Below are 12,121 nucleotides of genomic sequence, written 5' to 3' on the forward strand. Positions count from 1 at the left end.
TGCCGTCTGGGCCAGCTAGAGTGGTCTGAGGGACAGTAGGGGGTCAGAGGATATAGCGGTCAGAGGTCATGGGTTGTCTCACCATGCTCTGTAGTCTCTGTGCCAGTTGGTATTCCAGAGTGTCTCTGCTGTCTCTGGGTTTGGACCGATCCACCATCCTGGGACGGTTATACACCGCCTGGTCTGGATGAAGGGGGAGACGGAATAAACAGATCAGACAAAAAAATGTAATCAGAAAAATGTGCGCAAGTAAGAGGGACAGAGAGAGAGAGAGACTGAGAAAAAGAAAGAGACAATTAATGACACACAGGAAGTGAGTCCTAGTTACCACAGTTGAAGTTGATGGCTCCTATCAACTCCAGGTAGGTGTGTATTCTGCCAATACAGTTGACATCTCCACAGTTCTTCAGGCCAGGACGCACTGACGTCTTGTTCAAGTACCTGGGTTTACTCTTCAACCTGAGACAAACACACACAAAAAGCATGTTGAAAATTAAACCTTGATGTCTCTGATTGGTTGTGTGTGTGTGTACCATTGGTCCAGGATGTAGTTCCTGATCCTCAGATATCTCCCTGGGGTTTTGGATGGTCGTCCCTCAAAGAATTCTGGGATAGCTTGTTTCTCCTCCTCTGTGATGGTTGCCGGGTCCAGCTCCACTTCCTGCTCTGGGTATTTAAGCTCCTCCTCTTCCTCTTCAGACTCATCCCCCTCCCCTGCCTCTGTCCACCTAGGCCCCCCTGTCTCCTCTCCAGACTCTACCGGGTCCCTCTGGGGGTCAGCAGTGCCCCCCTCACACTGTCCACTGGGGGCCTGCTCTGCTAGGCAGGGGGAGGGGGCTGTGAGAGAGGATGGAGGGCTACAGTTAGGCTGCTCCTGATCAGTCTCTCCCAGCCTGGGGAGTGTCTTGTTGGATTGGTCCTGGTAGGTCTCTCCCTGGTTGTCCAGCTCCTCTGGGGCTCCAGGCTCACATGTCTCAGTATTAACTCCTGCCTGAAGGTCCTCTCCCTTCCCCTCAATCCTTCTGTTTTCTCGTCCATTTTCTTCTCCTATCACTCCAACTCCTGCTCCACTCCCTCCCTCATCGCTGAGGTCATCAGTGATGTCCACCTCCTCCTCCTCTTCGTCACCCAGTCTCTCTATCCGGACAACGTTGGTCAGAGCTGACAGATGGCTGGGGACAGACAGGCCAGAGGTGGAGAATGCTGAGCCTGTCTCTGGGACATGGCCTAACACCACCGGGGCTGTAGGGGGCGCCACAGCAGTAGTATTGCCCTCTGATTTAGCCTGCAGGCAGAGAGGAGGGGGAGACAAATGGTGAGAGGATGATGAGAGAGGACAGAGACTGGAGGATATCTCAAATATAGCCTGGTTGGTTGAGCTGGGAGAGGTGTAGACTAGAGGACAGTGTTACCTTGTGTTTGAAGTACTGTCTGGCGTAGCTCTTCACCTGGAAAACGGTCCGGCTGCCTACCAGCTTGGAGATCTTAGTCCATCTACGGCCAAACTGAGCCTGCGGGTTCAGGGCATATAGAAAGTAAGGAGTCATTTAAGATCAATGAGACAGGAGAGGAGAGGAGAGGGGAAAGGAGAGGGGAAAGGAGAGGGGAAAGGAGAGGGTCATACCAGTCCTGTCTCAAACAGCACCTTCTCCTGCTGAGACCAGCGAGTGGCTGTCGAGGAGCCTGAAGCTGAGGACTTGGCTGGAGACCTGGGGACAACACGGCAGTCACAGTATCACGTCAGACGGGAAAAAACACAATATGTCCAGAAGAGTTCACACACAAGGAAACCTGACTAACCTCTTCAATTTGGGTTTAGGGTTAGTTGGAGCGTTGGCCCACACACTCTCAGGCATCTCTTTACCTGTCAGATAATACCTAGTGGTGCTTAAGGACTAGAACACATCATATATCAAGACAGACAAACACACATTCAAATCTGACCAGGGGTGTATCTATGGTCCATGGGAAGGATACTGTTCTTCCATCAGCATGTTCTCGATCACTTCTCTGTTCTCTGCACTGATGGAGCGGTCCAGTTCCCACGGCTATAGAGGAGAGAAAGAGAGTCAACACACACATGCAGACCAATACACAGAGTACCCACTTAAATTCCATTGCATCATATTTCTTCAGTAGCAACACTTCTTACTAGGGCGCCAGTATTGGTCTTCCATGCTGACTGCATGTACTGGTTCTGGAGTAGCGCTGCTCTGTCACCGAAGTCCCTGAAATAGGAATTATAGTTATTAGCTATGCACGACTCTCACAAATAGAACATAGAAAAGCAGGAAAATCGAAATGTTGGCTAGGGGATAGGTTAGTCTCTATTATATATGAATGGAGGATAAAAGTCAGAAAAGCAGGAGTTTCTGATTGATCTGGAGAAAAATCATCATCCACTGCAGCAGACACTGGAGTGGGCGTGTCATGGATGTTGGGTTTCACGTGGACTACGAGTCGATGTTCACGTCATAAGCAGGAACTCCCCTCGACCACGAAACAAACACTCTTTCCCATTGACCCCCATTGTAAGAGACAACTTCCTCGTGAATGTTTTGTTATACTGAATTAATAAAACATGACAAAAAGCCTGTGTTGTTCAATGTACATGTAATGTTAACCAGGTTAAAAAAATCCCGACCTACGGTTCACAATTCTCCCACGTAGGGAAATGGAGACCGTGAGATGAGCCCTGTGGTTAGCGTGGGAAATTGTGGGGACCCGGTGTCCAAATAGGTTACACATTTCCTCACAGGTAAGACATTTAAATAACGACTGCCTCTAAAAAACAACGGATCCCTTTGAAAACGGTCTATGTGGCATCGATATGAGTCAAACATTTATTCTAGTGTCAAAATTTACTAAAAAGTTAAATAAAGATAATTTGTCACAGTCAGTCTCGTCTAAAACAGAGTTTGGAACCTCAGTGTGTCACAACGAGTAAATGAAGGTTGGTTTTGAATTAATCATGCCCCCATTTGCCAAGCTCCGCGTGCAAATCGCTCCTCTGCCCACTTCGCTTCCCTTCATTAAGGGAGTTCTATTACGCTGGCCTGGGTTGAACCGGGCAATGGCACATGTTGTGAATGAACCTAGTCAATATGACCTGATGACTCCTCCAGTCCCCAGACAGAACTCTGGTAACACGGAGACAAGAACAAGAAAATGCGGAAGGACAGGAAGAGGCCTCGACCACAAGCAGCAAGACCCCGTCAAAGGCAGAGAGGAAATGACGGGTGCGGGTAGACTGTATGCAGATGATCCTCCGCCCTCGTATAATATGGCGACACCAACGCCAAGCCTCGTCCCTGGGATGGAGTTGGTAGAGTTGCCTGATGGCACATGGGCCATGAAGCAGATGACACCACGGATTGTCGTCACCTACAAAGGAACCAATGTGTATTCAAATACTCATACTAACCGTACTATTTGTGACTTAAATTGAGTATATAGTATGTTTATTAGTCATAGTATGGATATAGTTAGCATGCCAAAAGTTCCCGGATGTCATACTACATTCGAAAAATGCAAAGTATACAAGCAATGGATACTATTTCCGTGCTTTTAGGGCCCATAATGCAATTCTTCAGAAAATGGGCGTGGCTTCACAACATTTTCAGATTTGAAGAAAATGGCAGAAAATATGCAGCCGAAGTCCAACGAGAGCAAATACAAATTCATTGCTTTAACTAATTATGACAAATGTTAAGAAAATGTTGAGCAATGTAATAAAGTAATGACTTTTTAAATAAGTTACCTTACACGTTGTTGGCTGACAATTTGTTAGCTACACTGTCCTTATGAACCACATAGCATATCATTACAGCAGTATGTACCGGTATGTTAGCTAGCTACCTAACGTTAGTTGGCTACTAATACATCAAACCTGTCAGTATATTAACTATATGCTATCTAACTAACTACCCAACGTTTATTGACTTGATCATCCTTAGCTTAGCTGTATAGTCGTTGTGCGTTCTCAATGGACATTCAGGTGCTTTCGTAAATTCACTCTGGCTATCTACACTGATTTCAGAGCACTCTCGTCTGAGGGTACCAGAGCGCAGAATAACTGATGCATTTACGAGCGCTCAACACCCATTGAATATGGCCGGTGTCAGTAAACGTCGGCAAAAAGGCATAATTAAATTGTTGCCAGCAGCACAGTTACAGTCACCAACACTCTGGATAACATGAAAAATGCCTAACCAGCTCTGCTAGGGTGAGTAAAATGGTCAGAGTGAAATGTTCTCTCATTTGTGTCTGGAAGTAGCTAGCAAGTTAGCCAACGTTAGCTTGGGTGCTTGACTGCCGTTGTAAGGACAGAATTGGATACTCCTTGGCCCGAGTGTCCAGTGTGCGCTCCGAGAGCGAAACGCTCTGAATTTTCGAATGCCCAGAGCGCACTCTGGCACTCCAGATTGAATTTAAGAACACACCCGAAGTAGTAAAATGTCTAGCTAGTAATTTGTTACACTAACAAGCTAGCAAGAGGTTGCATAGCAACAGCATCAACTTCCGGTAGACAGATGAGGCGCTAGTATGCTCAACTGAAAGGATACCGTTTGTTTACAGTATACTAAAATGAACTAATAGCATGTAGTATGTACTAATTAAGTATGTAGTATACAGTATGTTAGTATGGGTATTCGAACACAGCTACTGTGTTACATAACTTTTCTTAAATGTCACGTGTTGGGGGGAGAAAGTGTTGTGTGGCTGTAGTGAAAGGAGGCATGGACTTGGGCAAAAAAGGGGGGGGGGTATAAAATATATATATTTTTTAAATAAATAAATATATATATATTATTTTTTTACTATAAAATCCAGCAGTTGTGAAACTGTGGAACCAAAAGAGACATGTTACTGGTTCTCATTAACTAGTTACATTATTTGTTGAATGAAGTGCTAAAGAAGAAAAGTAGCATTACATCGGGGACCATCAGGGGTGCGTGCTCAGTCCCCTCCTGTACTCACGACTGAATGGCCAGGCACAACTCCAGACCCCTCTTTGGTAGGCCTGATCACCGACAACGATGAGACAGCCTACAGGGAGGAGGTCAGAGACCTGGCTATGTGGTGCCAGGACAACAACCTCTCCCTCAATGTGATCAAGACTAGAGGTCGGACGATTATGCTTTTTCCATGCCGATACCGATTATTGGAGGACCAAAAAAAAGACAATATCGATTAATCGGCCTTTTTTTGTTGTTGTAATAATGACAATTACAACAATACTGAATGAACACTTAATATAATACATCAATAAAATCAATTTAGCCTCAAATAAATAATGAAACATGTTCAATTTGGTTTAAATAATGCAAAAACAAAGTGTTGGAGAAGAAAGTAAAGTGCAATATGTGCCATGGAAAAAAGCTAACGTTTAAGTTCCTTGCTCAGGACATGAGAACATATGAAAGCTGGTGGTTCCTTTTAACATGAGTCTTCAATATTCCCAGGCAAGAAGTTTTAGGTTGTAGTTATTATAGGAATTATAGGACTATTTCTCCCTATACCATTTGTATTTCATATACCTTTGACTATTGGATGTTCTTATAGGCACTTTAGTATTGCCAGTGTAACAGTATAGCTTCCGTCCCTCTCCTCGCTCCTATCTGGGCTCGAACCAGGAACACATCGACAACAGCCACCCTAGAAGCAGCGTTACCCATGCAGAGCAAGGGGAACAACTACTCCAAGTCTCAGAGCGAGTGACGTTTGAAACGCTATTAGCGCGCACCCGGCTAACTAGCTAGCCATTTCACATCGGTTACACCAGCCTCATCTTGGGAGTTGACAGGCTTGAAGTCATAAACAGCTCAATGCATTGCGAAGGGCTGCTGGCAAACGCACAAAAGTGCTATTTGAATGAACGCTTACGAGCCTGCTGCTGCCTACCATCGCTCAGTCAGAATGCTCTATCAAATCATAGACTTAATTATAACATAATAACACTCAGAAATACGAGCCTTTGGTCATTAATATGGTCGAATCCGGAAACTATCATCTCGAAAACAAAACGTTTTTCCTGTCAGTGAAATACGGAACCGTTCCATATTTTATCTAACAGGTGGCATCCCTAAATCTAAATATTGCTGTTACATTGCACAACCTTCAATGTTATGTCATAATTACGTAAAATTCTGGCAAATTAGTTCGCAACGAGCTAGGCGGCCCAAACTGTTGCATATACCCTGACTCTGCGTGCAATGAACCCAAAATGACACAATTCCACATGGTTAATATTGCCTGCTAACCTGGATTTCTTTTAGCTAAATATGCAGGTTTAAAAATATATACTTCTGTGTATTGATTTTAAGAAAGGCATTGATGTTTATGGTTAGGTGCAGTTGTGCAACGATTGTGCTTTTCTCGCAAATGCATTTTTGTTAAATCATCCCCCGTTTGGCGAAGTCGGCTGTCTTTGTTAGGAAGAAATAGTCTTCACAGTTCGCAACGAGCCAGGCGGCCCAAACTGCTGCATATACCCTGACTCTGTTGCAAGAGAAGTGACACATTTTCCCTAGTTAAAAGAAATTCATGTTAGCAGGCAATATTAACTAAATATGCAGGTTTAAAAATATATACTTGTGTATTTATTTTAAGAAAGGCATTGATATTTATGGTTAGGTACACGTTGGAGCAACGTGTACCTAAGCGATTATATGCAACGCAGGACAGGCTAGATAAACTAGTAATATCCTCAACCATGTGTAGTTAACTAGTGATTATGATTGATTGATTGTTTTTTATTAGATAAGTTTAATGCTAGCTAGCAACTTACCTTGGCTTCTTACTGCATTCGCATAACAGGCAGGCTCCTCATGGAGTGCAATGTAAAGCAGGCGGTTAGAGCATTGGACTAGTTAACCGTAAGGTTGCAAGATTGAATCCCCGAGCTGACAAGGTAAAAATCTGCCGTTCTGCCCCTGAACAAGGCAGTTAACCCACCGTTCCTAGGCCGTCATTGAAAATAAGAATGTGTTCTTAACTGACTTGCCTAGTTAAATAAAGGTCTAAAAAAAAAAGAAAAAAAATAATAAATAGGCCAAATCGGCGCCCAAAAATACCGATTTCCGATTGTTATGAAAACGTGAAATCGGCCCTAATTAAATCGGCCATTCCGATTAATCGGTCGACCTCTAATCAAGACAAAGGAGATGATTGTGGACTACAGTAAAAGGAGGACTGAGCACGCCCCCATTCTCATCGACAGGGCTGTAGTGGAGCAGGTTGAGAGCTTTGACTTGCTTCATGTCCACATCACCAACAAACTATCATGATCCAAACACACTAAGACAGTCGTGAAGAGGGCACGACAAAGCCTATTCTCCCTCATGAGACTGAAAATATTTGGCATGTGTCCTCAGATCCTCAAATGCTTCTCCAGCTGCACCATCGAGAGCATCCCGACTGGTTGCATCACTGTCTGATATGGCAACTGATCGGCCTCAGACCACAAGGCACTACAGAGGGGCGCGTACGGCCCAGTACATCACTGGGGCCAAGCTCCTGCCATCGAGGACCTCTATACCAGGCGGTGTCAGAGGAAGGACCTAAAAATTGTCAAAGATTCCAGACACCCTAGTCATAGACTGTTCTCTCTGCTACCGCACGGGAAGCTGTACCGGAGTGTCAAGTCTAGGTCCAAAAGGCTTCTTAACACCTTCTACCCAAAGCCATAAGACTCCTGAACAGGTAATCAAAGGGCTACCCAGATCCCTCTTTTACGCTGCTGCCACTCTGTTTATTATCTATGCACAATCCCTTTAACTCTACCTACATGTATATTACCTGGACTAACCGGTGCCCCCGCACATTGACTCTGTACCAGTAGCCCCTGTATATAGCCTCACTGTTGTTATTTAACTGCTGCTCTATAATTATTTGTAACTTTTATTTTCCATTTTTTAATTAACACTTATTTTTCTTAACTTCTTAAAGCATTGTTGGTTAAGGGCTTGTAAGTAAGCATTCTGTGCATGTGACTTACAATTTCATTTGAACAACTATAGGCTCAGGGGGTTCACCTTAGGTGGCCCACGGCCAGAACATATTGTGGGCACGAGCATGAAATCACAAGGGAGCTTGAGGGTAACTATGTAAAAAGCACACAAAATGAGTACTGAGTATCTATGGTTTCCCTTACTCAGACGAAGTGCCGAACCCCTGCTTTCAGCTAAGAAGTAATTTCAAGAAATTAGTTTTAGCTGAAACTCTATACCCGGGACGTAGCGAGTGTGACTCACCCGTGAGGGTGTTGTCCAGTCAACTAGAAAGGGAGGACCAGCTGCTAGCAAGAGTGTCTGAGATGATGCCATGCTTATCAAAATTGTATAACCCTGTGGCTGAACGGGTCCAGCGTGAACGGCGAGATAACACGCAGTAAGAGCCAGGCCACACTAAAATAGTTCAAAGCGGAATATAAATAAATATTGAATTGCTCGTTGACGCGTGGTATACCTTGTTACAAACTACCCATGAAGTTTTAACAGTAGGAAGGAGTGAGCTAACCTCTGTGGCAAGCAGGGATAGACCAAGAGGGGTGACCTGGGTTGATCAATCGGAGCTCAGGGCTCCACTGCCAACTCAGTTTAGGGTAGGAAGACAGGGAGGCCACCTCATTGGGAAAGAGGCTCATACCGCAGGATAATCCAGGCATACAACGCGCAGTGGGAGTTGACCCACCCTGTATAAGGTCAAGAGAAGATCCGGTGGCAAAGACCACCCGCGCGTGAGTGAACCTAGTGGGAGCGTCTGGGAGGAGGAGCGTAGTAGTCACCTCCACACACGTCACGTCGTCAGGCAAAAGCGGGGAGGGGGGAGCGCTCTTCTCAAATTAAACAGTCATCTGCGTCGCTTGGTCATGTTGTCAATAAGGCAGCTAGGTGAATCGTCTTTTCCATAAAATAAATGTTAGAATTTTCAAACTAGCTTTCATTGGGAAGACAGACAAAGTGTTTTTATGAAAAGCAATTACTTTTAGAGCTGACTTCGCCGTTGGCCAGAGGGGCACCTGGCTCACACCTGGGAGGCAGCCCAGCAATCATTTTTTACCCGGTTTAAACTCCTCCTGCCGTGGTAATCTGGCCCAGATGAACAAACCCCTCATTGAATTGTCGCTCCATTGTTTCATCGCCTTCAACACGTTTAAAGGATCACGACCGTTTGAGACTGAAAAGCCCTATACAGATTGACCAACTATGGTTTGCATGCCCTGCCGAAGGACCCTTATCATGCGGAATAAGTGGTTGGAGTTTGTTGGTCCCCAGTGGTGGTGAGTATACCGATAGCTAGGTCATAGACTGCTGGTTATGTATACCTTGATAATAGTTATCCCTAACTAGCTAGCTAATGTAAGCCTACCTCAATACAACTCGGATTTGGCTAGGAAACATTTCAAAAGGCAAATAATTAGTTGAAAATCTTTTGTCATGATTGTGATGTCGCTAAATTGACTTTAGATGCAGTATAACTTTAGCCAGATAACAAAGATGGCAGGGACAACTGTATTTAAGATAGCTAATGTTAGCAGTACTAGCAATTTTTTTTAATGAACTTTGCTAGTAACAGTAAAGTTAATGGCAACACTGACATCTCACTAAAGTAAATTTGACATCATAATATGGCAAAGTTGTTTCCAAGTAATTATTTGCCTCCTTTACCAATGTCATCATATTTCCATGCCACTAAATTAGTGTAATTCAGACTAAACAATCAGAATATCCACTGAGGTGCAACCCATGTCTAGAGCACAAATACATGTTTGATGCAGCTATGGTGGTACTAGTTCATTCATGTGTGACTACAACAGTGTACTAACTAGCAGAAACAAACTCAAACCAACCCAGGGCCATAGCAAAACATGTCACAGTTGGTTGCATAGTGTAACGGCATCACCGGCCTGAATCTAATCCAATCTGGCGCCAGTCAGTCTAGATCTGTGAAGCATAGAATTATCTTCCAAACGAGATTACATTATTTCTCGAGCTATGTTTATAATTTAGGGATGATGACAATCGTTGACCCAGTTCTTCCTGTTAGACAAAGTGCACAGTTAGGTGCAGGATTGATCCCCTGGTCATGAATGGATTGCCGGGATCTACCAAAAGGAGCGAAGGTGGGTATCAAAACATGTCCAGCAATGTGATTGCAATAGTTTAGCGACCTCTAAAAATGATTTAATTCACTGTTCACTTGCTATTTTCACAGCTTGTCAGGAAAGACCTCAGAATAAGTGTCATGCGTGAACAAGTACATGTTGTTGCCAGTCTCCCTCGAATCCTATGAAAAGGACACTCCATCATGAGGCCTCTGATAGTGTTACTGCCCTCATGACACAGATGGCTTCAGCAACGACAGGTAATGTGTGTTATGTGAAAAGTAGGTCAATTCCTCAGACAAGCAGATTCAACTTGTACAGTCATTTGGGTTGTGAAGGGCATTAGCAAAAAGTACTGTCCTTTCTTTAGAACCAAATTAAATTTACCAGTCAACACCATTTTAGAAAAACAGCAAGGGAGCCCTCATCAGCATCATGCAGACATGCGCTCACTGTGAGCATTCCTATGAATTGAAAAGTCATCCACAAGTTGGCAAGTATCTGGCCAGCAATGTTCACCTGTCAGCGGCAACAGCTTTCACAGGCTCATCATTTGTACAAATACAGAAGGTAAAACACTTTATTACTTTGATACATTTGATAACACAATTGTAAACATAATCGATGTAAAGTGACATTATTTGTTGCTTATTTTGTACTTCTTAGACATAATGTCCAGGGCATACCTAGCCTGGTGGAACCAGCCTGATCATTGTGCTCTCGATTCCATTTCACTTCATGTGCCAACTGAATCTCAGTTTACGTACGAGCAACACGAGGCACAAATGATTCAATTGACACATGCACGCTGAGTTGAGCAACACAAATGGTGGTTGTATTCGATAAGTTTTTATTAAAATAATGAATTTCAGCACCCCGCGGAAGGACCGCAGTTGTACAAGACAAAGCGTTCTCAGAATTGACCATTTTTTACAAGAATCGACTGATGGTGACAATGTTGTTACTAGCAAATCCTGCGACCAGGAGTTGAGTGTTACTCAACTCACCATACATCTAGCTGCCTGTAGTTATTGAACTCAACCTGCAGGGGGTTAGTTTGTTGTGATTGAGTGGAGGAAAGGGCAGGGTTCTGAAAGATGGGTGTCTTTGTGGTGGCAAGGACACCCCCCCAGCCAACTCACATTTGGATTCTGTCATGGCCGCCAGCATTTGTTGAGGAGCAAGCCCAAAAATGAGGCCAAATCAGCAGGTGCAGTTCCCCTTTAATTTGTTTAGTATAACGCCACTACTACTTGTAGCTATACAGTCTGTTTGTGTTGTTGGTCGGTATCTACCTAGCACTCACAGGGCTACTATCACTGTCATGAAAAGGGGCACGAGGGAAGCCCTACAATATTACCACAGAACAATGATACTTATTTCACTGGATGTACATGTGAAACTTCAAGTTGGCGTTTCCACTTACTACCCAATATGGGGAGAACTCTCAGGAGCAGGCAATGTTGAAAAGTAATATTTAGACATGTACTTTTCTTAAAATGTAGTTATGTAATTGACTAATACAAGCAGACAATTGTATTTGAAAACATGTTTTTTGTTGCTGTGAACCAAATGGGGTAGCATGGGTTGTGCGTATGGAACATAAGATATTTTATCTCAAAATACATGGGACCTACATTGCGTTTATTTTTATTCAGTATAGCTCGAATAACCGTCTGAAAAAGCTGAACAACCCTGTTGTCGAAATCAGCTAGTTAACGTTAGCTAGCTACGTCTAACTAGTCTACCGTGCTAGCCATGCCTATTGAGTTTCAAATGGGTTATTTAAATGGCTCTGATTCATTGAATCGCCCAAATATCTAAACTGTATATTAATTTTAGCCCATCAGAGAAAAACGCTCTTACCCTAAATCAGGATCATATTCGTCTCCTTCGATATCAACGACATCCAGCTCGTCCGCCATGTTGGCTAGCCAAATTTCAAACAAGGGGGCAAGAGTGTACTCATTCAGAATACCGACATGATTCCTCGACAGCGACACCAAGTGGTGA

At 43.9% G+C, this 12,121-nt stretch overlaps 1 protein-coding gene across 1 annotated transcript in view; it reads right to left on the minus strand.

Moving 5' to 3' along the window:
• Positions 1-12,077, minus strand: part of LOC115192420 (histone H2A deubiquitinase MYSM1) — a 16,981-nt gene extending 4,904 nt beyond the window's left edge. Inside the window, exons 1-9 of the mRNA XM_029750908.1 lie at positions 11,975-12,077; positions 2,153-2,228; positions 1,978-2,048; positions 1,801-1,878; positions 1,625-1,709; positions 1,413-1,511; positions 534-1,285; positions 329-459; positions 83-183 (exon numbers count right to left, since the gene is read on the minus strand). Coding sequence (XP_029606768.1) covers positions 83-183; positions 329-459; positions 534-1,285; positions 1,413-1,511; positions 1,625-1,709; positions 1,801-1,878; positions 1,978-2,048; positions 2,153-2,228; positions 11,975-12,033 — 1,452 coding nt within the window. The 5' untranslated portion in view covers positions 12,034-12,077. The remainder of the gene's footprint in view (positions 1-82; positions 184-328; positions 460-533; positions 1,286-1,412; positions 1,512-1,624; positions 1,710-1,800; positions 1,879-1,977; positions 2,049-2,152; positions 2,229-11,974) is intronic.
• Between the last annotated feature and the right edge of the window lie 44 nt (positions 12,078-12,121).

Source organism: Salmo trutta, chromosome 4 (assembly GCF_901001165.1).
Source record: "Salmo trutta chromosome 4, fSalTru1.1, whole genome shotgun sequence".
In the NCBI taxonomy this organism is placed as follows: Eukaryota; Metazoa; Chordata; class Actinopteri; order Salmoniformes; family Salmonidae; genus Salmo; species Salmo trutta.